The following is a 16,754-nucleotide window of genomic DNA, read 5'->3' as shown; positions in this document are numbered from 1 at the left end:
AAATTTTGGGTGAAAGGGGTTCAAAAGTGGAAAAAGTTTAAGAAGGCTGAAAGAAGTGACCTGGCAAATAGGAGTCCCTGGGATATCCAGGTGGAACCTTGGACTGAACCTGAAATCCTCTAGATTTTCTTCATCCACTATATGCCTCAAAACTTGCTCAAGAGGAAGGGACCCTGGATTTTCTTTAGGTTCATTTCCTATCCCTTGTCCCTCAATAAGAGCCATCATTCATTGTAGGACTATAGCCAACCATAGCTTCAACCAGCCCAATCATTATTTTCTTCAGTGCTTTGGAAGGGAAACCTCTTTTAGGTCCCTTCACCACAATGTGGCCTTCTGAGTTCATTTTGACTCCATCAGTTCTCCTTTGAAAATGCATAGGACGGTTTTTCTAACATTCTAATGAAGTCCTTACTACTTGAAAGAAACCTCATTATCTTATTCATCTTTGTACATCTCCAAGTTTATAACACAGAGCAGGTGATAAATGAATGTGGGATGGATTTGAGCCTCAGTCCTAATCTCCCTTTTTCCAATGCCCCTAAACCTCTCTAAATTGTTACTACAGTCATTTTTGTTTTTCAACAATTTAAAGGGATTCCTACAGAATAGAAATTGACACCTTCTGTCTTAAGAGAGTTGCCTAGGGTACGAGTTTAAGGACTTGCCAAGGATCACGTAGTAATTACCAGAATCAAGTTTTCCACCTCAGTCTTCCCGCACTCTAGGGCTTTCTAAGACCCCGGGGACCTGAGGAGGAGGAGGAGACTGGATCTACAATCCCACTATGCCTTGCGAGGTTTTCCGCTCAGCTAGACAAGATGGCGGCGCCCACGTTCCGGTTTTTCTGGCTGGGTCGCCGTTTCAGCTTGTGCAAACGGCTGGAGGTCCTGCCGTCAGGTCAGCGTGAGAACCACTCGGGAGCGCAGGACCTGCTCATGACGCAAAGAAAGCGAGGTCTGTTCAAGGAAATTTTCCCAGCAAAGGGAGTGGACTTGGAGCTGCCGGAGCTTTTGGCCAGAGGAGCAAAGGCTGGCACCGCACAAACTGTATATTGTGGGTTCGACCCCACAGCTGACTCGCTGCACGTCGGTCACCTTCTGACCGTTCTTGGGTTGCTGCAGTTCCAGCGTGCTGGTCACCATGTAATCGCTGTAGTTGGCGGTGCCACCGCGCGCCTTGGGGACCCTAGTGGCCGCACCAAAGAGCGGGAAGCTCTGAGCGCTGAGCGCGTTCGGGAGAATGCCCGAACCCTGCGGGAGTCTCTCGAACAGCTGTCCGCACACCATCAGCGCTTTTTCCATGATGGGCGGACGTGGGGGACCTTCACAGTCCTGGATAACGCAGCATGGTACTCGCAGCAGCCGCTGGTGGATTTCTTGTCCACCGTGGGTGGCTGCTTTCGCATGGGGACGCTGCTGAGCCGTCATAGTGTGCAGTCCCGACTAAAGAGCCCGGAGGGCATGAGCCTGACTGAATTCTTCTACCAAGTCCTCCAGGCCTACGACTTTTACTACTTGCACCAGCGGTATGGGTGCCGCATCCAACTGGGAGGCTCGGACCAGTTGGGCAACATAGTGTCTGGATACGAATTCATCCACAAGTAAGGGCCTCCAAGACTGGAGGTAGCATCTAGCTCTGTGGAAGAGGTGGGTTGGGGAGAGGCAGCGCAGGCTTAACGAGTTTAAAAACTTTGTGTTAGGCAGTATAAAGACATGGAGAAAAAATAGTTGTGTCCTCTCATCCTCGCATCACTCTCTACCCTGGTATTCATTGAGATTCTATTTGGACCCAGATAAGTAAATTCGAGGAAATTTGAGAAGGGAGGAAAGACTGGGAATTAGCCTCTGGAGAAGAGGAAGGGAGCCCCTTGGAGGAAAAAAAGTGATGAAAAGATAGATTTTAAGTATGGTTGATGCTGAAGTGAGAGATAAAATGCTTAATTTGGGGGAAAGTAGTAGATCTATTTTTCTGGAATATAAGTTTAGGAAGAAGGATACTGTGAAATTTGGGGAAAAAAAGATTGAGACCAAACTGGAAACTAGTCATCATGAGGGGTTTATATTTTATTCTAGAGCTATTGAAATATTTTGGGCAGAGGAGTGCCAAACATTTTGGCAGCCATGCACCAGATGAACTGGAGAGGACCAAGATTTAAACAGGGAGACCAGATTTTATTATTGCAATGGTCTGTCCAGGCAAAAGATAGTGAGTGAGGACTTGAACTAGGGTAGTGGTGGCAGTTATTTGAATTGAGAAAAATGGATGTAAGCTGGAAAAGGAAAGGAGGTAGAATCAGTGAAATGTGACAAGTTAGTCGCAATTAGGAAAGAGAATGGTTCTGAAATTGTAAATTTGGATATCGGGATGTATGATGATGTCTTCTACTGAAAAAAAAGGAATATTTGGGGAAATTTTAAGGGAGAAAATTTTAAGTGCTGTAAAATTTGTTGTGCTGATCTTGATGGAGATGTCAGTAGGCAAGACATTAGACTGACTATAGTAAATTTGTGAGTCATCTGCATTTTGTTGTTCAGTCTTGTCCCATTCATGATCCCATTTGGTGTTTTCTTGGCCAAAAAAAAGTAATGGACTGGTTTGGCCTTTAATTCCACAATTCCATTTGACAGATGAAGAAATGCAAACAGTGTTAAGTGACTTGTCACACAGCTAGAAGTGTCTGAAACTTGGGTTTTCCTGACTCTAAGCCTGGTACTTTATCCACCTAGCTGGCTCTTGAGTAATCTTCATTGAACTAATAATTGAACATATGGGAGCTGATAAGGTCACCAGGAAAGCCTATAGAAAGAGAGAGGAGACCCCAGCACTGAGCACTGGAGGGCAACCCTATTACATGGAATTAGAAATGAATTAGAAATGAACTAGCCAAAGAGAAGGCAAACTAAGAGCGCAATATCAGGGTATTCAAGGTAGGAGAGTGTTCAAATAGGATGAAGAACTAAGTAAAGGCTCCCAGTTTAAGGAATTTAAGATAAATTTAAAGAAAATAGTTTTAGTAATTGGTGAGAGTGGAAGGCAGATTGTAAAGGGATATGTAGGCAATGAGTATAAAGTGACTCACGAGGAAAGATTTAAATAACAAAAGAAGAAATCAGCAGAAAAAAGGAAATTGAAGATTAGAGTTAATGATCCATGCAATGAGTTTCCTGAAGAAATTAAAGAATGAAGTGGAGGGGTGGGCCTTAGCAAGAAAGGCTAACTCTCCTCAGAAATTAAAGCCAAACGAGTAGAAGGACTGTCTAAGGATAGGGTCTAAGGCAACGTGTAATGGTCCAAAAAATGACAGATGGCAAGAAAATGGCAGAAGTGGACTGTAACTGGGACAGGCTAGATGTAGTGGGCTCTGTGACACTCACCAAGAGTATCTGGCTTTTGAGATATAGGGAAGAATTCCAGAGCTAATAGGGTTAATTCCCCTAAGATGGTATAGGAAGATGGATAAATCTCATAAAATTTAGCCAAATTATTTCTCTAAATGCAGACACAATTGACTGTTGGCCCATAAATAAAACATGATTCCTTCAAGAAATTCAATTTATCAAGTTAATTCTCTGTTTTAAAGACATTATGATTTCATATTTCTGAACACTCCATTCATGAGTGCAGATTGTAGTATCTCAGTAATCCTGGTTGATTGTTGTGGCCTCAATTAATCTATAAGTCCATTGCTACACTCAGACTTAAAACTTGCCATCATCTTAGGACTTAGTAAAATTTGTGTTCTGCTTCTAGAGACTCAAGGTTTTCTCTAGACCAAATATCCCAAAATTATATAAAAATTTCTTGGGTGAAAAAGTATTGCAAATAAAGTTTAAGAAGCTCTGCTCTAGACCAAGGCAATTAGATTAAGACTGGAATACAAAGACAACACATATACATGGATAAAAAATACATATACATAAATTTGATCGTATATGCATCACAAATATAAGATTTATACAAATTAAGATAAAGCAAAATAGAGCTAATGGAAATTTAATTCAGTTCCTACCAGAAATATGAATTCTTTTTATAATATCCCTGATATTTGGCCCCCCTTCTTGGCAAACTCCAGTGACTGGGAATTTACTATGTTGAAAGGATATAGTGGTAGTCATTACTTAAATAGTCTGAATACACAGGATAGTGTAATTTTGAGCCTTTAACTAACAAATAATTAATGTAAGAAATCCAGTGGTTAACTTTTGGATAGTATAGTTGCAAATGCTATAAAAGGCAGAACTGTAAAATCTTTTTTTTTTTTTTTTAATATATTAGAGGAAAGTTTCCTTTTGGTTTTGCTTATATATTTATCCCCTCCCCCCAAATTTATAATGCTATTTCATATTAAAATTTTATTGACATACTTTATTTTTTCACATCTCATTCATTTCTAGATTCTGGCTATATACCTCCTCTCTTCATAAGTCTTCTCTTGTAACAACAAAAGAGTTGAGCAAAATCACCTTGTATATGTGACTTCATAGGGCAACTTTTATTTAAAGCATCTATAACCTAATTGATGTGAGTACTTTATACCAACACAGATTGTATCCTTACTATATCTGGTTTCTTAAGTTGCTTTGTGTCTAACAGAAAATTATTTGTTGGTGGCCAGTTTTCTAGTGTTGAATTCCAGTTTAGTTAGGCTGATTCTTGTATAACAGATTTGGTATAATGTAATAGTCATATTACTAGATTTGAAGATATAGGTTAAATCCTATCTCTCAGAAAAGACACCTCTTACTGAGCTTCACTTCATGGGAAGATTGAGAGAACCTCTGCTGATAAGGAATGCTAGAGCCAACTGAGAGATGTGACCCTGAGCAAAAAGGAACCAGTACACTGGTGAGGGTAGAAGCCAGTAGAGTTCTTGGTTTTAGGTTCCAGGCCCAGAGAGGAGAATTGAAGGAAGACCTGCCCCTACATAAAACAAACAGATTTAAGTTTTTTCAACTCCAAATTCAATGTTTGTTGCTTTGCCCTTACATGAAACTTTTTTCATCTTGATGAGACACAAGATTTTAGAGATAGCTGTGTATTCTAGAGTCCCCTAATAATGATGACATTAGAGTAAGGACTGTATTATACATAACACCCAAGCTAAAACAAGTTGTAGAGAGCTTTAAGTCACAAAAAGTATTAATTACTAGTGAATGTTGGTGATGAAAATACACTTAGAATTTTTCCCAAACTAGTACAAAAACGGAATTTTTTGCTCTGTAATTCTGCTAATCTTGGTAATGTTAATATAGACTCTGACAGATTGATTTTTGTATCTAAGCAGATTTTTTCCTCTTCATAGGAAGAAAAATGGCAAGAGATATATCAGTCTCCCACATAGACTCATGTGTTAGTTTCAAAAGAGCTTCTTGGTAAGCTCCAAGACAGTTCTGAGCACATCTGATTAGGATGCTTCCTGGGTGGTATATAGCAGGACTTTTTTTTTTTTAATTTTATAACTTTATATTGACAGAATCCATGCCAGGATAATTTTTTTTACAACATTATCCCTTGCACTCGCTTCTGTTCCGATTTTTCCCCTCCCTCCTTCCACCCCCCCCTCCCCTAGATGGCAGGCAGTCCTATATATGTTAGCTATGTTGCAGTATATCCTAGATACAATATATGTTTGCAGAACCAAACAGTTGTTGCACAGGGAGAATTGGATTCAGAAGGTAAAAATAACCCGGGAAGAAAAACAAAAATGCAAATAGTTCACATTTGTTTCCCAGTGTTCTTTCTTTGAGTGTAGCTGCTTTTGACCATCATTTATCGATTGAAACTCAGTTAGGTCTCTTTGTCAAAGGAATCTACTTCCATCAGAATACATCCTCATACAATATCATTGTCAAAATGTATAATGATTTCCTGGTTCTGCTCATTTCACTTAGCATCAGTTCATGTAAGTCTCTCCAAGCCTCTCTGTATTCATCCTGCTGGTCATTTCTTACAGAACAATAATATTCCATAACATTCATATACCACAATTTACCCGGCCATTCTCCAATTGATGGGCTTCCATTCAATTCCAGTTTCTAGCCAACTACAAACAGGGCTGCCACAAACATTTTGGCACATACAGGTCCCTTTCCCTTCTTTAGTATTTCTTTGGGATATAAGCCCAATAGAAACACTGCTGGATCAAAGGGTATGCACAGTTTGATAACTTTTTGGGCATAATTCCAGATTGTTCTCCAGAATGGTTGGATTCGTTCACAACTCCACCAACAATGCATTAGTGTCCCAGTTTTCTCGCATCCCCTCCAACATTCATCATTATTTTTTCCTGTCATCTTAGCCAATCTGACAGGTGTGTAGTGGTATCTCAGAGTTGTCTTAATTTGCATTTCTCTGATCAGTAGTGATTAGGAACACTCTTTCATATGAGTGGTAATAGTTTCAATTTCATCATCTGAAAATTGTCTATTCATATCCTTTGACCATTTTAGCAGGACTTCTTAAAACTTTTTCCATTTACAACCCTTTTTTTGCCCAAGAAATTTTTATATGATTCTGTGTATATAAGTACATAAAATAGTATAATATATAAATCAAACATTTACTGAAAATAAATCATAATTTCATGGCCCCTCTAATTTAGTCACAATATGGCGTTGTGACCCACGGTTTAAGAAGGATATAGAGGGTAGCTAACAGTGATCAGTAATGCTTGCTTCCATCCAAATAGTGCTCAAGATAGTAAACAGATCGTGTAGCAACTGACTGAAAGTGAAAATATTTACAGATTAGCAAAAAATGAAATAAGGAAGAACAAAATAGTTTGTACTTATATAAAAAGAAGCTACATGATGTAGTGGAAGAACACTGAAGCATAGTTTAGGAGATGTTGTACTATCTTCTCCATAACTTGCTTTGTAACCTTGGGGAAGTTATTTTACCTCTCTGTCCATAGTTTCTTCATCTTTAAAACTGGAGGATTAAATCAGATGATATCTAAAGTCCCTTCTGATTTTTATAATTATCTGGGACTCAGGATAATTAGAAAATTATTATATATATTATTTATATATCTATATATCTATATCTATATCTATATAAAACCTGATAATTGGTCCCTCTCCTTGGCAAACTCCAGTAACTGGGAAAACTCACTATGTTGAAGGGATATAATGATAGTCATTACTTAAATAGTCTGAATACACAGAATAGTGTAATTTTGAGCCTTTTAGCTAAGGTATTTTATATACATATATAAAATCGTAAAATATATTTTATATATATAATAAATATAATTGGTTCAAAAACATAATAATTGGTCTAAAAAACAGAATCTAGCTGGATATCAATACTCAAATCCTCATGTATTAAATAAGGTAATGATCCGTGTCACTATTTAAAAACTTATTCTTGCTTTAGAATTCAGAAACGAAACAATTTCTACATCTAAAGCTCCACTAAAAGTGCTACAGAGCAAAAGTAAGCCAGAATAAAAGTCAACTTGCTTTCTAACTCCTTCACTGTGAATCTTTGCTTAAATTTATTTGGAAAAAGGTTGCCAATTTAAAGAAAAGATTATTTTTAAAAAATTACTCTGATGTTGTTTTGATGACAGTCTTCATAGAATAGACCAGGATCCTAAACAATTTTATATCATGTAAATAGGGAGTAGATCAGAAGAAGTCAAGCTCTCCAGATTCTCCCCACAAAACAAAAGAATTGTGCCTCAGGGCTAATGTAAACTAGAGAAAAACAAGATCCTCAGAAAAATCCCAAAATAGAGGTTAGTGGAATGTAAATTATAAAAATCTCCAGGCTAGCTCAGCTGAAACAGCAAGCTAGAAGCCCTGGGATTTTGAGTCTGGGAAGATTGAGAGAACCTCTGCTGATAAGGAATGCTAGGGCCAACTGAGAGGATGTGATCCTGGGCAAGAAGAAACCAGTACACTTCTGCCTGGTGAGGGTAGAAGCCAGTAGAGTTCTTGGTTTTAGGTTCCAGGCCCAGAGAGGAGAATTGAAGGAAGACCTGAAGCCAGAGGCACCATCCTCCTTATCCCAGGAATGGACATTCAGTGGAACTGTCAAATTGTCAGGATTTTATTACAAATAGGCTCAACAGAAAATTTGACATATAAGAACCAACATCAAAGGCTAATTTCAAGGGATTCAGTTAAGGACAAAATGTTTATGTTTTATATGTGGAAATATAAATCATATGTCTAATATTGTCATTAGTAATTGGGTAGTCCAAAAGAAAAGAGGTAGAGCTGAATATGGTATGACTTTAAAAAGCAAAATCATAGGAAGAGGTAAAACAGTAATTATGCTGTACAAATAGAGTATAAGAGCAAGAACTGACACTGAGAAATTAGATGGAGGGGGATGCCTAGAAGTTCTGAAAATACTATTCACATAGTGAATGAGTTAAAGGGGGGAATACATGGGCAGCTAGGTGGTGCAATGGATAGAGCACCAGACTTGAAGTCAAGAGGACCTGAGTTCAAATTTGACCTCAGACATTTAATACTTCCTAGCTGTGTGACCTTGGGCACGTCAATATCTTCGCTTAGAAGGATATAATAGCCTCCAAAAATCTTTAAAGAAATTAGAGGGAAAGGAAATAGACTAAGGCAGGTATAGAATGGTGTCCAGATTAAGGGCAATGGGATAAAGTATGTAGATTAATGGAAAGGGGAGGATAATGGAAGGATCCTTGGGGCAGGGGAGATTATTAATTATTGCATATTAATTGTTAACTATATTGTATTAATTGTATTAATAATTAAGAGGGGTAATTATTGACATCAAAGTCAAAGTTTAAAAAGATTCAAATCAAAAGATAAATTTATATTGTCAAACATATTACTAGTTTTAGATATTTTGTATGTTTATAAGTAGGTGTGTAAGTGTGTGTGTGTGTGTGTGTGTGTGTGTGTGTGTGTGTGTGTGTACATAAATATATCCATGCTTAACTGCAGCCTGTTTGGGGGAAGTGGTGGGGAGGAAAGGGGAAAAAAGACTTAAAAGTTCAGTGTAGAGAACCAAAAAAAACCTACAAGGAAGCAAAGAAACGATGGACAGTTCTGAATGCAGTGTATATATTAGTATATATGCTTTAAATGTAAATTTATTATTACATGTTTTGAAATCCTCTCACATAAGATAATTTTTTTTTGTATTTTTAGATTTTAAATGTTTTTAAAAGATTATTATTCTTTTAATGGGGCTCCTTATGTTTAAATACTTTGGAATTAGTTACTCTTTAAAGTCCTTCATTCTGCAAACTGATATTTCTGATTATCTTGAGACATTTAAAATTCACAAAGTACAATTGATTTCTATATTACAAACATGCCATATAGTACCTTTAGAAAGATACTTTAGAGTACTTTAAAGTACTTTAGAGAATCAAAGTGGCCACTTATAATGCTTTTACTACCTAACTCATAAGGTTCATTAATTTTAAAAATGCTTTTTAAAATCATAAACATGAGCCATATTTTTGTAAAAGGATTTTTTTATCAGCCTCTTGATAGTAGAGCAATTGAAGAATTCATACAAGTGCTACTTGAATGGAACAGATGAGAAGTTACTATATGAGGATAGTGTGGAAAGGACACTATAACTAGTAGTCAAGATCTGAGTCCTAGTTTCAGGTCTTTGGCAAAATTAATTTTAATTATCAGCACATGAATGTGTGTCTGTGTTCTGTGTGTGCATAGGTCCACCCATGCACCTTTCCATGCTATTCCTTTCCAGCTGTAAATATTTTAAGTGATAATAAATTGCATCTATTTTTGCTTCTTACCTGGCTCATATTTTTTCTAATGTGCCTTTGGAAGGTATTTACAATTTTGTGAGAATTATAAAGTTAACACTGAAAAATGTTCTTTATTATATAGGATGACTGGAGAAGATGTATTTGGAATCACTGTTCCTCTGATTACTAGTACAACTGGAGCTAAACTGGGAAAATCTGCTGGCAATGCTGTTTGGCTAAACAAAGACAAAACATCTCCTTTTGAATTTTATCAATTTTTTGTCAGACAGCCTGATGACTGTATAGAAAAGTAAGTAAGTGATGATTTTTGAGAGATACAATTTGCTAAGAAAAAAATATGTAAATCCCATAATTACAAGTTAAATTTTTAAGCATTATTCCTTTTCCTGTATTTAGATTGTTTCATGCAGATCTAACATATGGTAACTTGGAATTCTTTAATTCAAAGTGCTTAAGCAAACCAACATGATTCTCTTTTTAGTAAACAGTTATCCTAGAATATGTCTGATATACTCTAAAAAAAAATTTGCAGGCTTTGTGTTGTTGTTAATTGTATATATTTATACTTATTTACCATAAGGGTTTTCTTTATATGCAAGTATAATGTAATTTTATATGTGTATAAAATAGTTTTAATATTTCAGTGTGACTGACAACACCTGTAGTTTAATTGCATAATAATGTGAAATATTACTTAAATATTTTAAAGCGTTTTTTTGTAAGGTGATACAGAGTGCTAGAAGCTGGAATCGGTCAGGAAGATCTCTTCCCAAGTTCAAATGTGACTTAAAACCATTTGCCTCAGTTTCCTCTCATCTATAAAAATGTTGGAGAGTCATTTTAAGCTAGCAATTTTTTTTTTTATTGTCAACATGATAAAATCTTTTGGAGAAGTGTTACATAATATAATTCCATCTTCATCAGCCTTGTGGTGGCTGGCCTGGACTCCTGCACTTTTCCACTGAAACCAAGACTCCTGAAGGCCTCTAAGAAAGCTAACCTGGGCTCCAGGCAAGGAGACTAGACTTTGAAAGAGACAGTAGGATTTGGACTTTAAAACCTGGCTATTAATCTGATGAAAAGAAGGCTGCCCCAAAGACCTCCAGAGACCCCAAGAAAACCCACCAAAGAACATGATTTTAAAATTCTGTTACAAACAGATTGGACAATATTGAACAATGTTATTAAAAATAATACTATAGAAATGAAAAAATTGCAAATTAGTCTGGAAAGCACTTTCTAGAAAGCAATTTCCAACTATGTCTGAAAAAGTCATTAAAATTTACTGCCTCTTTTGACCTGGCAATATTATTGCTAAACCTAATCCCCAGGAAGACCAAATAAAGAAGAAAAGTTATTTATAGCAGCATTCTTTTCTTTTCTTTTTTTTAACCACAGAACCGCAAGCAAAAAGAGGATAAATTTTGATAAACAGATGAATGTATTTTGCCATAAGAAATGTTGAAAGGGACAATTTTCACTGAAACCTTAAATGAAGCCTTATATGAGTAAAGTAAAATGAAATAAACAGAACAAGGATTTATGCAGTATTAAACCAGTGTAAAAAAAAAGATGATCATGATGCAAAAGTGCTGATGAAGAAACATATCACAAAGGAGGGTTGGCTTCTAGGTGCAATAAGTGATTTTTTTGGACACAAAAATTTTGTTTGATTTGATTATATATATGTGTTATATGACTTTATTTTAATCAATGGGAAAAAGGAAAAATCTATTTTAAGATTGCATTATAGAACAAAAATTCTATGTATATTGTTTATTAATGTATATTGTTTATATTTAAAACAATATTAAAATATAAATAAAATTTTAAATTATATTTTAAATTAAATAAAATAAATTTATATTTTAAATTAAATAACATTTTATAAAATAAAATATAATAAATAAAATATATTTAAAACTTATTTTGATTTCTGAATGCTTAGCATTAAGTGCTAGATTCTGAATCAGAAGTTTTGAATCTCCCTTTCTGGAACAGTGTGAAGTGTCACTTTCAGTCCTCTTCTAGCTCTGAAAATTTATCCCAAGTGGGATAAATTTTCTAGACATCCTGCTTGTGATCAGAATTATTAAATCTATAGTGGAGTTTTCTTTTTCATCATGTATTTCCAAATTTCCATTTTATTTATTAGCTGACATTAGGACAGAATTTCTGTGCCAGTAGCTATACTAATTGATAGATTTATTGCATATATATCTGTACTAATTGATAGATATATTGCATATATTTGTTTTATTAAAGCTTTTAAATTTTTTGAAACATGCATGGATAATTCTTCTACATTAATCCTTGCAAAACCTTGTGTTCTAGTTTTTCCCCCTCTTCTCCCATCTCCCTCCCCCCAAGTGGCAAGTAGTCCAATATAGGTTAAACATGGGAGAAGTATTATGTTAAATCCCACATATGCATACAATATTTAAATTTAAACAGGAAAATGTTTTTCAGTTTTAAGATGTATAGATCTTAGAGGTTTACTTTGGACTTCTAGCAATGGTTTTGATATAACATTGAATTGAAAAATGAGTTTCAACATAAAGGTCTTTTTCTGATCTTAATGTCTTGCCTATGACAATTTCTTCATAGGAAATCAGTAATTTTTACTGATCTTGCTCTTGAAAACTTCAAGAGACTTGCATTGTACTGTAGAGAACCTGCCAAGTCCCACCAAAGTATTTTTACCTATTTCCTGTTTGTTAATTCAGTTCTACACCAGTAAATGTTGGCATTTCCATTGTACTTTTGGTTCAATCTATTCCACTTTCATTGCAGGCTTGAATCCTTTATATGCTTCATTTTCCCACATCAACAGAAACTACTACAGTATTTAATTTATGTATGTTCTTAAACTACTTTAACATAGCACTTATTTTCAAAAATCATAGAATTAAAACAACAGAATTGCAGCAAGTTAAGTAATGTTCAATTGACAAAGAACTAATTAATGGTAGGTTAATTAGCTCTGTCTAGTATCTATCAAGGTTAGTCATTTCAAGTGAATCTCTTTTCAATAGAAAGAAACAGGCACAAAATCTGTTGTTGTTTGTCCCAAGTAATTTCCATGCTATGCCATGTGTTATTTTCCCAAATAGCAAACATCCATTTATTTCTTTGTTGCTGTCAGTAGTTTTGGTCCTTTGTTTCTGTTTTTTTAAGTAATCAAATCATGATTTCGAAACTTTTCACAAGGGTTTTCCAATTTTGTCTTTTAAAGGTCCAAAATGATTTTCATTTGGGCAGTGATAATATATATTTTTTTCTAGAGGCATAGTTAGTATTTTTCTAAAAATAGTCAAAACATTAGAGATTTCTTTGAAAATTGACACTTGAAGGTTAATATTTGAAATGTAAGGAAGTTGGGAAAGATTATGGAAATATTATAGTAAATACAGAATATATTGCTGTTTTTTTCTTTAAGGTACCTTAAACTCTTCACTTTTTTACCCCTTCCGGAGATTGAAGATATAATGCAGATGCATACCAAGGCACCAGAAAAATGGGGGCCTCAGATAAGACTTGCAACAGAAGTAACAAAATTTGTTCATGGCCAAGAAGGACTACAGTCTGCCAAAAGGTAATCTTTTCAAACTTTAGCCAGCCTAGAAGATAGGAAGCCATTTGTAAGATTTTACATGAAATATGGGATAAGTTTCATTCAAAAGATTAACAGTCTGTAGTCAGAAGAATTGATCTAAGATTTAGGCTGAAAATTTGTTACTAACCAAATTTGCCCTGGACATTTTAAAAAATATTTTCTCAAGTTATAATATGAGAATATTGGATTAAATAATTCCTAAAATCCCTTCCATTTAGAAAATTATATGACTTTTAAAATAGCTTTGGAGTCAAAATCATCAGTAAGTACCTTTATTAAAATGTTGAGATCACTTGAAATATTCATCTTTTTCAGGTGTACACAAGCCCTTTATCATTGCAGTATAGATGCGCTTGAGATTATGTCTGATGAAGAGTTAAAAGAGCTATTTAAAGAAGCTCCATTCTCTGAATTGGTTCTTGATCCTGGAACAAGTGTATTAGATATATGTCGCAAAGCAAATGCCATTCCAAATGGTCCAAGAGGGTAAGATTTATATTAATCATCTATCTCCAAAGGCATAGTTCACATCATGAAGCAGTTTTGTTTTTTTTCTGCTTGATACAACTAATACATTTTACCATCTTCCAAAAAGTCCATTGTTGAGGTTTCAATCCCCAGATCTCCCAGGGAGAAGTCCTGGTAGACTACAGGGACTGGTAGATTGACACTAGAGGGAGAGGCTCAGATTTGACCATGAAAAAAAAAGAAAAATACAAAATAAGTATTGGAATGAGAAGGAAAAATCATAGTTTTTAGAACTTAAGTTTTGATATTTTTAGATGTATGTTAAATCAAAAAGCATTTATTCAGTGCTTATTTTGTGCCAGGCACTGCTATTATACTAAGCATTGGAAACTTCAATGAAAGAGATTCAGTTCCCAATAACTGGATATATCACATCACAAAATTTAAATAATATTATTTGTAACTTGTGGGGCTTTCTGTTTATAGCCAATATTTATCTATAGATAGATGATAGTTTGTCAGAATGAATAAAAATGAGAGTACAATGAAAAGCCAAAAATGGAAGAAAGGAAATTGACAGTTTTGATACAGGATTTTAAACTAATGCAAATCAATTACTATATGAAGATCAAAAAGACTAATTTAAAATTAATCATATTTGTTGACTGAGCAAAAAGTAAAAGAGAGAGAGAGAGAGAGATGTTTGGAGGCCCAGTGAACAAGAGTGGGGAAAACACAGAAATAGGGAAATCAGAAATTTAAAGATATTGAATAATCTGAAGTATCTGGATGATCCAGGTAAATAAGAGCTCCTTAACTAATGCATTTTTATCAATCGTTTTCTCCTTCTAATGAAGACGTTTGCATTACCCGACATCTCTTTCCTTATCTTATTAACTTTGGAAACCTATGCTAATTGAACAATATTGGCAAGCAAAAGTAAAAAAAAAAAATTGCAGCCTAATTTTTCTTCACTCAACAAAAGATACCTTTCACTGAAAAGTATGAAAAGAGAAAATGGGAATAACACACATAGTCATTTACAGATTCAGGTTTGAAAAATATTTCTACACTAATAATACTAATACATAGTAATAGATGACTGAGTCAGAACATAGTTTACAAAGCTAGTATACATCTATATTGGAAGCTAGAATTTTAACCCAGATGCTACACTCTGCTCTTACGCACTACAGAAGAAACAAACAAAAAAAAACCAGTGATGTTATTCTGTAGTGTAATGACTTATTCAAAATTCTTTGAGGAAGAGAAAGAAGGCTACAGATCCTAACAACTCTCTTAAGTTGGAGACCTACCAAAAATATAGTCTAATAAATCTGCATTTAAATTTGAAATAAATCAGCTTACTTTTTATAAATTTCTATTTTTTAGGTACCAAATGATTACAGAAGGAGGAGTCAGTATAAATCACAAACAAGTAACTAATCCAGAAAGTGTTCTAGTTGTTGGACAACATATCCTCAAAAATGGACTTTCTCTACTCAAGATAGGAAAAAGAAATTTCTATATCATAAAGTGGCTTCAGCTGTGATTAGAAAATTTTATAACCTACCTGATAATAAAAATTTTATGCCAGCAATCTAAAGATGAATTGGCTTCAGCATCTTTATTCTTTGATATTCTCAGTTTAATTACCATATTTGTGTAGGTTAATTGATGTTTTATTTCTCTCAAGAAAAGAGTAGCAGTGTCAGTGAATTTTGGTACTACCTGTGCAGACTATTTAGAAAATGCAAATAAAAAGGATTGTTAATTACTACTTACTATATTATATGACAACTGGTGGGAAGCCAAGAGTGCATATTTCATTATGCAGCCATTCTATAAAAGAATTTGTAGACTTCATCCTTGGGAGGGGGGAAAAAAGGTTTTGAAACAAAAAGAAACTTATCTCAGTTTCCTCTTTATGAAAGAGAAAAATATTAAAATTTATAAAGTATTCAGTTTGGGAGAGAAAAGTTAATGTGTTAAAAGTTTTACAAGATTTATTGAATTAGAAAAGTTCCATCATTTTGACTTAAGCTTCTCTTATCAACAAGAATTGTAGAATTCACTTAATTAGTAGTTCACAGAATCAAAGGTGTTACATGAATCATAGGATGATGGAAGTATTATATTAGCCTACTTCGTTTTATATTTTTAGAAACTTTGAAAATACAGTATAATTTAGACTTACAATCAAAAAGATGTTAAGCCTTGGGCTAGTAATAGTAATTTAAATATAATAAAGATGGCAGTATGAGAAAAGCCTCCTACTAATGCAGATTGCAGTCTTTGATTAAATTAAGGAATTTCTGCATCTAGATCTTCAGACTTAGCAAGGTTGTCAAATCCTTGGCTAATAAATAAGTTAAATTGGGGTTTTGGCTAAAAAGCACCCCAAGGATTAAGAGTAATCTCAATTTTTAAAGATAAGTAAGCAAAAGAATACTCAGTTTGAGAATCAGTCAAGAGACTTAAATTTGCCATTTAAGTTTTGTGAACTAATTCAAACAAGTTTTTCAATTGTGGTCTACCTGTAAAATGAGAAAAGAGCTACAGTAAATGATCTCGATGGTTTCAGTCCTAAGATTGAGCAAAGGTAGCATTATAAGAAAACATCTTTTTTTCTTCCTGACTCTCAAATTCATTTTTTTTAGATGAGGGTCAAAAAACCCTTACAATTAAACTTCAATGTGTTTTTTTTTAGCTTTCTTTAAGAATGGACTTAAAACAAATTTTAAAAGTACTCATTTATTGACTTTTGTAGTGCGCTTCTTTCACACCAATAATTTTATTTACAATAACAAGAGGCATTAAATTCAGAAATCTCTATAGTTGATGCTTTGCTTGAATGTTTCTCATCCTGAAATTTATGTAATATTTTCATCCAACACTTGAGACAAAATAAGAGAAACCTGATCATGA

The 16,754-nt window shown here is 34.5% G+C and overlaps 1 protein-coding gene across 1 annotated transcript; it reads left to right on the top strand.

Moving 5' to 3' along the window:
- Positions 1-797: 797 nt before the first annotated feature.
- On the top strand, positions 798-15,432 carry YARS2 (tyrosyl-tRNA synthetase 2). The gene is made up of 5 exons (XM_051962800.1): positions 798-1,603; positions 9,864-10,031; positions 13,182-13,337; positions 13,674-13,844; positions 15,219-15,432. Exons 1-5 carry the CDS (start codon positions 822-824, stop codon positions 15,376-15,378), a joined length of 1,437 nt encoding a protein of 478 aa, XP_051818760.1. The 5' UTR covers positions 798-821; the 3' UTR covers positions 15,379-15,432.
- Positions 15,433-16,754: the final 1,322 nt, after the last annotated feature.

Source organism: Antechinus flavipes, chromosome 5 (assembly GCF_016432865.1).
Source record: "Antechinus flavipes isolate AdamAnt ecotype Samford, QLD, Australia chromosome 5, AdamAnt_v2, whole genome shotgun sequence".
Taxonomy (NCBI): Eukaryota; Metazoa; Chordata; class Mammalia; order Dasyuromorphia; family Dasyuridae; genus Antechinus; species Antechinus flavipes.
This window is presented reverse-complemented; position numbering and strand designations above follow the sequence as displayed.

Bases quoted from the DNA above. Each gene is read 5' to 3' on its own strand.
- YARS2 (XM_051962800.1), top strand. From the start codon at position 822: ATGGCGGCGCCCACGTTCCGGTTTTTCTGGCTGGGTCGCCGTTTCAGC. The intron at 13,338-13,673 runs GTAATCTTTTCA...CATCTTTTTCAG, and splicing joins GGACTACAGTCTGCCAAAAG to GTGTACACAAGCCCTTTATC. The intron at 13,845-15,218 runs GTAAGATTTATA...TCTATTTTTTAG, and splicing joins ATTCCAAATGGTCCAAGAGG to GTACCAAATGATTACAGAAG.